This window comes from Scyliorhinus torazame, chromosome 11, assembly GCF_047496885.1.
Source record: "Scyliorhinus torazame isolate Kashiwa2021f chromosome 11, sScyTor2.1, whole genome shotgun sequence".
Lineage (NCBI taxonomy): Eukaryota > Metazoa > Chordata > Chondrichthyes > Carcharhiniformes > Scyliorhinidae > Scyliorhinus > Scyliorhinus torazame.
This window is the reverse complement of record NC_092717.1, coordinates 67,337,322-67,352,490: the sequence shown is the minus strand read 5'-3', so window position 1 is coordinate 67,352,490 and position 15,169 is coordinate 67,337,322. Positions and strand designations below refer to the sequence as shown.

At 43.4% G+C, this 15,169-nt stretch overlaps 1 protein-coding gene across 3 annotated transcripts in view; it reads left to right on the top strand.

The window, feature by feature from the left end:
• Positions 1-14,080, top strand: part of LOC140385319 (coiled-coil domain-containing protein 127-like) — a 95,375-nt gene extending 81,295 nt beyond the window's left edge. For all 3 annotated transcript variants that reach the window (XM_072467380.1, XM_072467378.1, XM_072467379.1), the window contains exons 2-3: positions 6,847-6,994; positions 7,337-14,080. In XM_072467380.1, coding sequence (XP_072323481.1) covers positions 6,877-6,994; positions 7,337-8,016 — 798 coding nt within the window. In that variant the 5' untranslated portion in view covers positions 6,847-6,876 and the 3' untranslated portion in view covers positions 8,017-14,080. The remainder of the gene's footprint in view (positions 1-6,846; positions 6,995-7,336) is intronic.
• Positions 14,081-15,169: the final 1,089 nt, after the last annotated feature.

The window sequence follows — 15,169 nt, the reverse complement described above, 5'->3', positions numbered from 1 at the left end:
CGATACAGCGCAGTACAGGCCCTTCGGCCCACGATGTTGCACCGAAACAAAAGCCATCTAACCTACACTATGCCATTATCATCCATATGTTTATCCAATAAACTTTTAAATGCCCTCAATGTTGGCGGGTTCACTACTGTTGCAGGTAGGGCATTCCACGGCCTCACTACTCTTTGCGTAAAGAACCTACCTCTGACCTCTGTCCTATGTCTATTACCCCTCAGTTTAAAGCTATGTCTCCTCGTGCCAGCCATTTCCATCCGCGGGAGAAGGCTCTCACTGTCCACCCTATCTAACCGCCTGATCATTTTGTATGCCTCTATTAAGTCTCCTCTTAACCTTCTTCTCTCCAACGAAAACAACCTCAAGTCCATCAGCCTTTCCTCATAAGATTTTCCCTCCATACCAGGCAACATCCTGGTAAATCTCCTCTGCACCCGCTCCAAAGCCTCCATGTCCTTCCTATAATACCAGAACTGTACGCAATACTCCAAATGCGGCCGTACCAGAGTTTTGTACAGCTGCAACATGACCTCCTGACTCCGGAACTCAATCCCTCTACCAATAAAGGCCAACACTCCATAGGCCGTCTTCACCACCTGATCAACCTGGGTGGCAACTTTCAGGGATCTATGTACATGGACACCTAGATCCCTCTGCTCATCCACACTTCCAAGAACTTTACCATTAGCCAAATATTCCACATTCCTGTTATTCCTTCCAAAGTGAATCACCTCACACTTCTCTACATTAAATATACACCACATCAACTGCTTTACCCTCATCCACCTGTTTGGTCACCTTCTCAAAGAACTCAATAAGGTTTGTGAAGCATGACCTACCCTTCACAAAACCGTGTTGACTATCTCTAATCAAATTATTCCTTTCCAGATGATTATACATCCTATCTCTTATAAACCTTTCCAAGATTTTGCCCACAACAGAAGTAAGGCTCACTGGTCTATAGTTACCGGGGTTGTCTCTACTCCCCTTCTTGAACAAGGGGACAACATTTGCTATCCTCCAGTCTTCTGGCACTATTCCTATAGACAAAGATGACTTAAAGATCAAAGCCAAAGGTTCAGCAATCTCCTCCCTAGCTTCCCAGAGAATCCTAGGATAAATCTCATCCGGCCCAGGGGACTTATTATTTTCACACTTTCCAGAATTGCTAACACCTCCTCCTTATGAACCTCAAGCCCGTCTAGTCTAGTAGCCTGAATCTCAGTATTCTCCTCGACAACATTGTCTTTTTCCTCTGTGAATACTGACGAAAAATATTCATTTAGCACCTCTCCTATCTCCTCGGACTCCAAGCACAACTTCCCACTACTGTCCTTGACTGGCCCTACTCTTACCCTAGTCATTCGTTTATTCCTGACATATCTATAGAAAGCTTTAGGGTTATCCTTGATCCTACCTGCCAAAGACTTCTCATGTCCCCTCCTGGCTCTTCTTAGCTCTCTCTTTAGGTCCTTCCCAGCTAACTTGTCACTCTCGAGCGCCCTAACTGAACACTTCATGTCTCATCTTTACATAAGCCTCCTTCTTCCTCTTGACAAGTGTTTCGACTGCTTTAGTAAACCACGGTTCCCTTGCTCGACCACTTCCTCCCTGCCTGACAGGTACATACTTATCAAGGACACGCAGTAGCTGTTCCTTGAACAAGCTCCACATTTCCATTGTGCCCATCCCCTGCAGTTTTCCTCTCCATCCGATGCATCTTGAGTCTTGCCTCATCGCATCATAATTGCCTTTCCCCCAGATATAACTCTTGCCCTGCGGTATATACCTATCCCTTTCCATCACTAAAGTAAACTTAATCGAATTGTGGTCACTATCACCAAAGTGCTCACCTACTTCCAAATCTAACACCTGTCCTGGTTCATTACCCAGTACCAAATCCACTATGGCCGCGCCTCTCGTTGGCCTATCTACATACTGCGTCAGGAAACCCTCCTGCACACATTGGACAAAAACAGACCCATCTAAAGTACTCGAACTATAGCGTTTCCAGTCAATATTTGGAAAGTTAAAGTCCCCCAACAGGCCGAAGAGCCTGTACTGCCCTGTTGCTTTCGCTCCTACCCTATTCGTTAGAGAGAAGTCCCCCATAACAACTACCCTGTTGCTTTCGCTCCTATCCAGAATCATCTTTGCAATCCTTTCCTCTACATCTCTGGAACTTTTCGGAGGCCTATAGAAAACCCCTAACAGGGTGACCTCTCCTTTCCTGTTTCTAACCTCAGCCCTACTACCTCAGTAGATGAGTCCTCATCAAACGTCCTTTCTGCCACCGTAATACTGTCCTTGACTAACAATGGCCCCCCTCTTTTACCACCTTCCCTGAGCTTACTGAAATATCTAGCTCCCTGAATTCCTGCCTTACATCTTGTAAGTTTCTATTAGATCGCCCCTCAACCTCCTAAACTCTAATGAACATAATCCCAGGATCCTCAGACGTTCATCGTATGTTAAGCCTACCACTCCTGGGATCATCCGTGTGAATCTCCGCTGGACCCGCTCCAGTGCCAGTATGTGCTTCCTGAGATGTGGGGCCCAAAACTGCTCACAGTATTCTAAATGGGGCCTAACTCGTGCTTTATAAAGCTTCAGAAGTACATCCCTGCTTTTATATTCCAAGCCTCTTGTGATGAATGACAACATTGCATTTGCTTTCTTAATTACGGACTCAACCTGCAAGTTTACCTTTAGAGAATCCTGGACTAGGACTCCCAAGTCCCTTTGCACTTCAGCATTATGAATTTTGTCACCGTTTAGAAAATAGTCCATGCCTCTATTCTTTTTTCCAAAGTGCAAGACCTCGCACTTGCCCACGTTGAATTTCATCAGCCATTTCTTGGACCACTCTCCTAAACTGTCTAAATCTTTCTGCAGCCTCCCCACCTCCTCCATGCTACCTGCCCCTCCACCTATCTTTGTATCATCGGCAAACTTAGCCAGAATGCCCCCAGTCCCGTCATCTAGATCGTTAATATATAAAGAGAACAGCTGTGGCCCCAACACTGAACCCTGCGGGACACCACTCGTCATCGGTTGCCATTCCAAAAAAGAACCTTTTATCCCAACTCTCTGCCTTCTGCCTGACAGCCAATCGTCAATCCATGTTAGTACCTTGCCTCGAATACCGTGGGCCCTTATTTTACTCAGCAGTCTCCTGTGAGGCACCTTATCAAAGGCCTTTTGGAAGTCAAGATAGATAACATCCATTGGCTCTCCTTGGTCTAACCTATTTGTTATCTCTTCAAAGAACTCTTAACAGGTTTGTCAGGCACGACCTCCCCTTACTAAATATATGCTGACTTGTCCTAATCCGACCCTGCACTTCCAAGAATTTAGAAATCTCATTCTTAACGATGGATTCTAGGATCTTGCCAACAACCGAGGTTAGGCTAATTGGCCTATAATTTTCCATCTTTATTCTTGTTCTTATCTTGAACAGGGGGGTTACAACAGCGATTTTCCAATCCTCTGGAACTTTCCCTGACTCCAGTGACTTTTGAAAGATCATAACTAACGCCTCCACTATTTCTTCAGCTATCTCCTTTAGAATTCTAGGATGTAGCCCATCTGGGCACGGAGATTTATCAATTTTTAGACCTCTTAGTTTCTCTAGCACTTTCTCCTTTGTGATGGCTACCATATTCAACTCTGCCCCCTGACTCTCCGGAATTGTTGGGATATTACTCATGTGAAGACTGACGCAAAGTACTTATTTAGTTCCTCAGCTATTTCCTTGTCTCCCATCACTAGATTACCAGCGTCATTTTGGAGCGGCCCAATGTCTAATTTTGCCTCCCGTTTGTTTTTAATGTATTTAAAGAAACTTTTACTATCATTCCTAATGTTACTGGCTAGCCTACCTTCATATTTGATCCTCTCCTTATTTCTCTCTTTGTTATCCTCTGTTTGTTTTTGTAGCCTTCCCAATCTTCTGACTTCCCACTACTCTTTGCCACATTATAGGCTTTCTCTTTTGCTTTGATGCATTCCCTGACTTCCTTTGTCAGCCATGGCTGCCTAATCCCCCTCTGATAACCTTTCTTTTTTTGGGATGAACCTCTGTAATGTGTCCTCAATTACTCCCAGAAACTCCTGCCATTGCTGTTCTACTGTCTTTCCCACTAGGCTCTGCTCCCAGTCGATTTTCGTCAGTTCCTCCCTCATGCCCCTGTAGTTACCTTTATTTAACTGTAACACCTTTACATCTGATTCTACCTTTCTTTCAAATTGCAGACTGAATTCTACCATATTATGATCACTGCCTCCTAAGTGTTCCCTTACCTTAAGATCTTTAATCAAGTCTGGCTCATTACATAACACTAAGTCCAGAATGGCCTGTTCCCTCGTGGGTTCCATCACAAGCTGTTCCAAAAAGCCCTCCTGTAAACATTCAATGAATTCCCTTTCTTTGGGTCCACTGGCAACATTATTTACCCAGTCCACCTGCATATTGAAGTCCCCATGATCACTGTGACCTTGCCTTTTTGACATGCCCTTTCTATTTCGTGGTGCATTTTGTGCCCCTGGTCCTGGCCACTGTTAGGAGGCCTATACATAACTCCCATTATGTTTTTTTTGCCTTCTGCACTGTAAATTCTATGTATGATCTTGAAAGGTGGGAACAGTCGAAACCCTTGAGTATAAAGAAAGTAGGAATGTAGTGAAGCGGAAAATTAGGAGGGCTAGGGGGGGGGTAATGAAAAGTCCTTGGCAAGTAGGATTACGTTGAATTTCAAAGCTTTTTATTCATATGGAAAAAACAAGAGGGTGGCCAGGGAAAGGATTGGGCCACTTAAGGACAGTGGGGGAAATCTATGTGTTGAGCCAGAGGAAATGGGCAAGGTACTAAATGAATACTTTGCATCAGTATTCATTAAAGAAAGGGACTTTGTGGAAGATAATTCTTGGGTAGGGTGTGTGGAAAGTCTGGATCATGTTGACATCAAAAAAGATATTAAGATATTAAGGTAGATAAGTATCCTAGGCCGGATGGGATTTAACCCAGAATACTGAGGGAAGCAAGGGAGGAAGTTGCTGGGGCCTTGACTGACATCTTTGTATCCTCATTGGCTGCAGGTGAGATCCCAGAGGACTGGAGAATAGCTAATGTGGTACCGCTTTTTAAGAAAGATAGCAGCGATAATCTTGGAAACTATAGGCCAATGAGCCTCATGTCGATAGCCGGTAAATTATTGGATAGAATTCTCAGAGACAGGATTTATACCTATTTGGAAACAAATGAACTCATAGGTGATAGCATGGTTTTGTGAAGGGGTGGTTGTGACTCACCAACTTGATCGTGTTTCTTGAGGAGGTGACAAAGATGATTGATGAGGGGAGGGCAGTGGATGTTTACATGGACTTCAGTAAAGCCTTTAACAAGGTGCCTCATGGCGGACTGGTACAAAAGGTGAAGTCACACGGGATCAAAGGTGAGGTGGTAAGATGAATACAGAACTGGCTCGGTAACAGAAGGCAAGTAGAAGGCAAGCAGTAGAAGGGTGTTTTTCTGAATGGAAGGTTGTAACTAGTGGTGTTCCACAGGGATCGGTGCTTGGGCCTCTATTGTTTGTGGTGTACATAAATAATTTGGAGGAAAATGTAGCCGGTCTAATAAGTAAGTTCGCGGATGATACCACAGTTGATGGAGTGGCAGATAGTGCTGAGGATTGTCAGAAGATACAGCAGGCCATAGATGGGTTGGAGACTTGGGCAGAGAAATGGCAAATGGAGTTCAATCCGGACAAATGTGAGGTAATTAATGCATTTTGGTAGGTCTAACATAGAGGGCAAATATGTCGTAAATGGTAAAACTCTTAGGAATATAGAAAGTCAGAGAGATCTGGGTGTGCAGGTCCACAGATTTTTGAAGGTGGCAACACAAGTGGACAAGGTAGTCAAGAAAGCATACGAATGCTTGCCTTCATTGGACGGGGCATCGAGTATAAAAACTGGCAAGTCACGCTACAGTTATATAGAACCTTAGTAAGGCCGCACTTGGAATACTGGTCGCCACACTACCAGAAGGATGTGGAGGCTTTGGAGAGGGTGCAGAGGAGGTTCACCAAGCTGTTGCCTGGTCTGGAGGGTGTTAGCTATGTGGAGAGGCTGAATAGATTCGGACTGTTTTCATTAGAAAGACAGAGGTTGAATGGTGACCTGATCGAGGCCTACAAGATTATGAGGGGCATGGATAGAGTGGATGGGCAGGCATTCTTTCCCAGAGTGGAGGGGTCAGTCATCAGGGGGCATAGGTTTAAGGTCCGTGGGGCAAAGTTTAGAGGAGATGTGTGAGACAGGTTTTTTACGCAGAGTGTGGTGAGTGCCTGGAACGCGTTGCCAGGGGAGGTTGTGGAAGCAGATACATTGCCAACGTTCAAAAGGCATCTCGACAAACACATGGATAGGATGGGTATAGAGGGATGCGGCACAAGGAAGTGCTGAGGGTATTGTCAACGGTAAGGTATCATGGCTTGGAGGGCCGAAGGTCCTGTTCCTGTGCTATTTTGTTCTTTGTTTTATAAATATAAGATAGTCACCAAGAAATGAAATACAAAATTCAGAAGAAAGATCTTTACCCTGTCAGTAGTGAGAATATGAAACTTGCTGCCACGGGGAGTAGATGAGGTGGATCGTATAAATGTGTTTAAGGGGAAAATAGATAAGGAGAAAGGATAAGAGGAATATGTTGATATGATTATGTGACAATGAATGGAGCATAAATGCCACCATAGACTGGCTGACTCCGGCGGCTGTTTCTATGCTTTATATTCTACGTAATACTATGTATTTTACTTTGTGCTTCCTGTCACCTTAATCCAGATATCATTGCTGTTGCGAGACTGCGACTTCATGAATAACCTCAATGAGCCGGTGTGGAATATTTTCCCTGATCGCCGGGACGGTGGAGGTGGTGGAAGCAAATGGAATTATGCTTTGCTCGTGCCTATGGTGGGATTGGCAGCCTTCCGTAAGTATTGAGAATTTTGATCTGTACCATTTTTCCCCTTACTGTTCTGAACCGGTACTTCTGGAGTAAAAACAGACCTGGGAAGGGAACATAAGTGGGCCATTCAAAGCCCCGATTTTTTTTCTTTGAGAGAATAGCTCCCCGTGCCACCCCCCCCCCCCCCCCCCCAATCTCCCCCACCCACCCACTTTCTTATCCCAATAATGTACCTGTTAAATAATGCAATGTACACCACTTCAAAGTTATTTGCTGATGTCTGCTATCAGTTGAAAGTTTTTCTCTTACAGCTTTTGGAAAAAATAGCAAATTGGAATGAAAACTGTCTTAATTTTGTTTCTCGAGGCTGGATCTGGTCCAGGGAATCTCAGAACGAAATCAAGCAAGTAAAAGCAGCATGTAAGAACACAATAGACACTATGGAAAAAGATCTCAAATTGAAGTATGAAGACACAATAATTCAGAATCGACGCTTGCTTGCACATTGTGAGTTAGAGCAGGAGAAGCTCAAAAGTAAAGTCCAAAGTTATCGTGAAGCCCTTTCAGCACAGAGCCGGCAGCTGGTTGAAGAACGCAGACAGCTGGAGCAGGAACGTTTAAATATAGAACAGAAGAAGCATTCTCTGCAATATTCTGGTGTAGCAGGAGCTTTGTATCAGGATATGGTGGAGAGGGAAGGAGTGTGGGAAAACCAAGCTAGATCACTCATAAAAGAATTTGAAAAATCCCTGGTCAACAGGCAAAATCTGTTCTGCAGCTACTTTATACCACGACAAGAAAGATTGGAATTAGAAAGGAAGATGCTTAGCCAAGCTGTTACAAACCCAGTTGCCAAAGAGTTGGGTATTGAAGCTGGCTTAAGCAATATCTTCAAACATGAAACACACTGTGCAAATTTGCAAAATGTGGACAAAAGGCAAAATGGCAGATTAATGTGGATGTATCTCGCGTACTGGGAGCTTCAAGCTGAGCTACAGAAATTCAAGAAAGTAGAAGCAGCCTTATTGGGGAAACAAGCCAACTAAAATGGTGATTTTGTTTTAAGAAGAGTTAATCATTGTACTAGAAATTGATGGAAAATAATGGTGAATTAGCATCATTATTAGTGAACAAAATATCCTACAATTTGAAGTGGAGAAATAGGTCATGAGTTCCAATTCTCTACAACTGATTGTGGATTGCAGATGATTTAATATTAGCCATGCAAAACTTGAAAAAATCGCAAGCTCAACCCTCCAGTCAAATTCTTTATATCATGAAATTTCTGGATTTGTGCTGTAGTTGCACATTATTCTCATTGTTGCCATTTGGAGCTGATAATTCCTGCTGTAAGGGCCCTGTTAATGATCTGATTCATGATCCTAACTAAAACGCCAACCATGCAGGCTCTAAATGGGAACAATTGACACTGTGATCCCTCATTCCAGAGGGCATGAGTTGTTCTGAGTTAAATACGTATTTTTAAACACCTTTAATTCAGAAATGCAAATTAGATCCATTTCTTTCACAAAATGATTTTGATGTGAGGATGAGTAATTTGAAACATTTAGCATTCTTGGGAGGAAAAAAATTACATTGGCCACATCATTCCCAAAGCTCTTCACCACTGATGTTTTGTGCATGTTTTATGTTTTGATTTGCTGTAGCCTAATTGATGGAGACTGAATGCTATCATGAGACACCTCCATATCACTGTGCCGAGTGATTATCAGAATCATGGAAGGCAAATGAGATGAATTTGGGCAATTTCTTGTCTAACAATTCCTATGTTCTTTGAAAGTAGTTCATAATCCTAATCATGATGGATGCGGCTGCTTTTTCTGTATTTATTTGGTCAAGAATCTGTATACCCTTCTATTTCCTCATTCACTTCTCCAGGAACAATGTAGCAAATCACAAACACAATTTGATTACAGCATCCTCTCTGATTATTTCTTTTAGTTTTTGGTTTTACTTTTCCTCTGTGTATTTTTTCTTTCTCCTTTCATCCACTCTTTAATTCTCCTTTGGTACCGAAATTGACTCATATTCATCCTGTTTTCTGACCATAAGACATGGGAGCAGAAGTAAGCCACTTGGCCCATCAAGTTTGTTCCGCGATTCAATGGGATCATGGCTGATCTGACGATCCTCAACTCCACTTTCCCACCTTATCCCCATAACCCGTCATTCCCTTGGTGATTAAAAATATGTCCGTCTCAGCCTTGAACATATTTAATACCCAGCCTCTAAAGCTCTCTGCGGTAAAGAATTCCACAGATTCACTCCCGCTGAGGGAAGAAATTCCTCCTCATCGGTCTTAAATGGGTGACCCCTTACTATGAGATTATGCGCTCTGGTCCTAGACTCTCCCACAAGAGGAAATATCCTCTCAGCATCTACCCTGTCAAACCTCTAGAGAATCCTATTTGTCTCAATAAGGTCACCTCTCATTCTTCACAACTCCAATGATAATAGGCCCAATCTACTCAACCGCTTCTCACAAGAAAATCCCTCTATTCCCGAGATCAATTTAGTGAACCTTCTCTGGACTGCCACCAATGCCAGTCATGTGCTGTGTTTCTTCTTGATCCTTTTCTTTCATTGGTTAAGAAGGTAGTCCACTGGATACAACAGTCACAAACTGCCAGATTTGACTTTCATATTGCTCCACCGTTACCAATTTACGTTTCCAGCAATTTGTAGTGTAAATACAGTGTCATCTACAGGGGGGAAATTAAGCCAAATTTTTGGCAGTCGCCTCACGATGTGTCATTCTAGCAATTTCTGGGCCAACATATTGTTGCACCAGACACTATCAAAGCAAATATTCAACCAATATAAGTAAAATCCATTGGACCTTCATTCACCTGTCATAGAATTAATAGGAGCAGGAATAGGCCATTCGGCCTGTCGAGCCAATTTTGTCATTCAATAAGATCATGGCTGATCTGAATATGGACTTAGCTGCACTCTCTTGCCTGCTCCCCATAACTCTTGACTTGTTTGTAAATGAAAAATCTGTCTAACTCAGATTCAAATATTTTATATAATCTAACATCCAGATAATGAACTGGCAGATAATTTAGAAGTCTCCATTCACCATGTGTTTTCCATTCCATTTTAAATTGAATGCTTTGTTTGGTCATCTGAAAAATCTTGGAGGAATGTGCTTATAAACGCAGTATAAAAAACATCACTTTCTGGATGGGATTGTTTGTGTCATCTTGATCAGTAATATTTACTTCATGCTGAGTTTGTTGTATTACCTCGTCCACAGCAACGTGGGTTAATTGCTCAAATGCAGCAATATAGAACATTACAGCGCAGTACAGGCCCTTCGGCCCTCGATGTTGCGCCGACCTGTGAAACCACTCTAGAGCCCATCTACACTGTTCCCTTATCGTCCATATGTCTATCCAATGACCATTTGAATGCCCTTAGTGTTGGCGAGTCCGCTACTGTTGCAGGCAGGGCATTCCACGCCCTTACTACTCTCTAAGTAAAGAACCTACCTCTGACATCTGTCTTATATCTATCTCCCCTCAATTTAAAGCTATGTTTGTGATAAAGCTATGATGCTAGACATCACCATCCGAGGAAGAAGGCTCTCACAGTCCACCCTATCCAATCCTCTGATCATCTTGTATGCCTCAATTAAGTCACCTCTTAACCTTCTTCTCTCTAACGAAAACAGCCTCAAGTCCCTCAGCCTTTCCTCATAAGATCTTCCCTCCATACCAGGCAACATTCTGGTAAATCTCCTCTGCACCCTTTCCAATGCATCCACATCCTTCCTATAATGCGGCGACCAGAATTGCACGCAATACTCCAAATGCGGCCGCACCAGAGTTTTGTACAGCTGCAACATGACCTCATGGCTCCAAAACTCAGTCCCTCTACCAATAAAAGCTAACACACCGTACGCCTTCTTAACAACCCTCTCAACCTGGGTGGCAACTTTCAGGGATCTATGTACATGGACACCGAGATCTCTCTGCTCCTCCACACTGCCAAGAATCTTACCATTAGCCCAGTACTCTGTCTTCCTGTTATTCCTTCCAAAATGAATCACCTCTCACTTTTCTGCATTAAACTCCATTTGCCACCTCTCAGCCCAGTGCTGCAGCTTATCTATGTCCCTCTGTAACTTGTAACATCCGTCCGCACTGTCCACAACTCCACCGACTTTAGTGTCGTCTGCAAATTTACGCCCTCCTTCTACGCCCTCCTTCTACGCCCTCCTCCAGGTCATTTATAAAAATGACAAACAGCAGTGGCCCCAAAACAGATCCTTGTGGTACACCACTAGTAACTGGACTCCAGTCTGAACATTTCCCATCAACCACCACCCTTTGTCTTCTTCCAGCTAGCCAGTTTCTGATCCAAACTGCTAAATGATCCTGAATCCCATGCCTCCGTATTTTCTGCAGTAGCCTACCGTGGGGAACCTTATCAAACGCTTTACTGAAATCCATATACACCACATCAACTGCTTTACCCTCATGCACCTGTTTGGTCACCTTCTCAAAGAACTCAATAAGGTTTGTGAGGCACGACCTACCCTTCACAAAACCGTGTTGACTATCTCTAATCAAATTATTCCTTTCCAGATGATTATACATCCTATCTCTTATAAACCTTTCCAAGATTTTGCCCACAACAGAAGTAAGGCTCACTGGTCTATAGTTACCGGGGTTGTCTCTTCTTGAACAAGGGGACAACATTTGCTATCCCCCAGTCTTCTGGCACTATTCCTGTAGACAAAGATGACTTAAAGATCAAAGCCAAAGGCTCAGCAATCTCCTCCCTAGCTTCCCAGAGAATCCGAGGATAAATCCCATCCGGCCCAGGAGACTTATCTATTTTCACACTTTCCAGAATTGCTAACACCTCCTCCTTATGAACCTCAAGCCATTCTAGTCTACTGGCCTGAATCTCAGTATTCTCCTCGACAACATCGTCTTTTTCCTGTGTGAATACTGACGAAAGATATTCATTGAGCACCTCTCCTATCTCCTCAGACTCCAAGCACAACGTCCCACTACTGTCCTTGACTGGCTCGACTCTTACCCTAGTCATTCGTTTATTCCTGACATATCTATAGAAAGCTTTAGGGTTATCCTTGATCCTACCTGCCAAAGACTTCTCATTTCCTCTCCTGGCTCTTCTTAGCTCTCTCTTTAGGTCCTTCCTAGCTAACTTGTAACTCTCGAGCGCCCTAACTGAACCTTCATGTCTCGTCTTTACAGAAGCCTCCTCTTGACAAGTGTTTTGACTGCTTTAGTAAACCATGGTTCCCTTGCTCGACCACTTTCTCCCTGCCTGACAGGTACATACCTATCAATGACACGTAGTAGCTGTTCCTTGAACAAGCTCCACACTTCCATTGTGCCCATCCCCTGCAGTTTTCCTCTCCATCCGATGCATCCTAAGTCTTGCCTCATCGCATCATAATTGCCTTTCCCCCAGATATAACTCTTGCCCTGCTGTATATACCTATTCCTTTCCATCACTAAAGTAAACGTAATCGAATTGTGGTCACTATCACCAAAGTGCTCACCTACCTCCAAATCTAACTCCTGTCCTGGTTCATTACCCAGTACCAAATCCAATATGGCCTTGCCTCTCGTTGGCCTATCTACATACTGTGTCAGGAAACCCTCCTGCACACATTGGACAAAAACGGACCCATCTAAAGTACTCGAACTATAGCGTTTCCAGTCAATATTTGGAAAGTTAAAGTCCCCCAACAGGCCGAAGGGCCTGTACTGCCCTGTTACTTTCGCTCCTATCCTATTCGTTAGAGAGAAGAAGGTTCAGAGGTGACTTAATTGAGGCATACAATCAGAGGATTGGATAGGGTGGACAGTTAGAGCCTTTTTCCTTGGATGTTGATGTCTAGCACGAGGGGTCATACCTTTAAATTGATAGATATAAGACAGATGTCAGAGGTAGGTTCTTTACTCCGAGAGTAGTAAAGGAGTGGAATGCCCTGCCTGCACACAGTAGTGGACTCGCCAACACTAAGGACATTCAAATGGTCATTGGATAGACATATGGACAATAAGGGAATAGTGTAGATGGGCTCACAGGTCGGCGCAACATCGAGGGCCGAAGGGCCTGTACTGCGCTGTAATGTTCTATGTTCTATCCAGAATCATCTTTGCAATCCTTTCCTCTACATCTCTGGAACTTTTCGGAGGCCTATAGAAAACCCCTAACAGGGTGACCTCTCCTTTCCTGTTTCTAACCTCAGCCCATACTACCTCAGTAGACAAGTCCTCATCAAACGGCCTTTCTGCCACCGTAATACTGTCCTTGACTAACAATGCCACCCCACCCCCTCTTTTACCACCTTCCCTGCGCTTACTGAAATATCTAAACCTGCAACAACCATTCTTGTCCCTGCTCTATCCATGTCTCCGAAATGGCAACAACATTGAAGTCCCAGGTACCAACCCATGCCGCAAGTTCACCCACCTTATTCCGGATGCTCCTGGCATTGAAGAAGACACACTTTAAACCACCTTCCTGCCTGCCGGTACACTCCTGCAACTTTGAAACCTTACTCATGACCTCACTACTCTCAACCTCCTGTATACCGGAGCTACAATTCAGGTTCCCTGCATCTGCATATAAAAGTGCACAACTCTGGCATTGTTCAGCGATTCAGTCGATGGTCCTTCAGCGTGATTTTTTTCCAATGACACGACTACTTGCATCAATCACAGACATCAAGAATCATGGTGAACGGTTATGTGTAGATTTGTGGGATTTGGGATCATGTTTTAGGGGTATGAAATCAACTGATTTTGGATTGTGTGTAAGGGGTTTAAATCTTGTGTCTGAAATATGGGCAAAGGATTTAAACCATCTGGTTTTGAATTATGTATAAAAATCTGTTGGATTTGTTGCATTATTTTTAACAGATTTTAGATGAGAATATGCTGTGTTTGTTTAAGCATTTCATTGTATATATTTTTGCAGGAGTGTAATGTCTTTTTTTTTTACCTCTGAAATTTGAATGCAATAAATCAGTTATTTATATCTGGAACTGATCAAAATATATCTTGTAAAATAAAAGTTGTCACTATGCTCTTGATCTTGTATACTGCATAAATAACGGGCTTTATTTAGTAAGTGCATTCCACTGGTTCTTTGTTACCAATTTTCTTCTATCATGTGGGCGGCACGGTTGCTCCAGGATCCCAGGTTCGATTCCGGCCTCGGGTGACTGTGTGGAATTGCACTTTCTCCCCGTATCTGCGTGGGTTTCCTCCGGGTACTCCGGTTTCCTCCCACAGTCCAAAGATGTGCAGGTTAGGTGGATTGGCCACTCTAAATTGTCCCTTAGAGTCCAAAAAGGTTAGGTGGGGTTACTGGGTTACGGGGATAGGGTGGAAGTCTGGGCTTAAGTCGGGTGCTCTTTCCAAGGGCCGGTGCAGACTCGATGGGCCGAATGGTCTCCTGTGCTGTAAATTATATGATTCATGTTTTCACTGGAAATATGGGTTTAGATGTGATTTTGTTTTTAGGATTCTAAAGGGACTGGATAATGTGAACTATTTCATCTTCTCCAAACCATAGAGCGAGTGGACATGGCCTGTGGTTGAAGGGCAGGTGGGAGAAGATGAGATGGGTATATTCTAAATTAAAAAGTATATGAATTATTTGGGACAAAACATTAGAAGTATAGTATCCTTGAGAGGAACAGGTACTTTGGATCTATGATTCCCAAAGCTCTTCATCATTGGAGTTTTCCTCATGTTCTGTCTTGGTCTGAAGTAGGTTAATTGATTTTTTAAAAAATATTTTTATTCTCCTTTTTCACATTTTCACCCAACAAACAATCAACAGTAACAAATATAATGTTAAACCCCTGGTCAACAACCCCTTCCAACAACCCGCAAATTTTAAATACAAGCATCGAAGAAAAGGAATCAGGAATCCACCATCCACCATAGTCATCAACAATATACACAGTCCAAACCGCACCCCAACGTTCAATGTTATTCAATTCTTGAAAGTGCATAATGAACAAAGCCCATGAATTGTAGAACCCTTCCATCCTTCCCATAAACTCAAATTTCACCTTCTCGAGGGTTAAAAACTTCAACAGATCTCCCCACCACGCCAGGGCACAGTGTGGAGAAACTGAACTCCACCCCAACAGGATTCGCCTTTGGGCGATCAGTG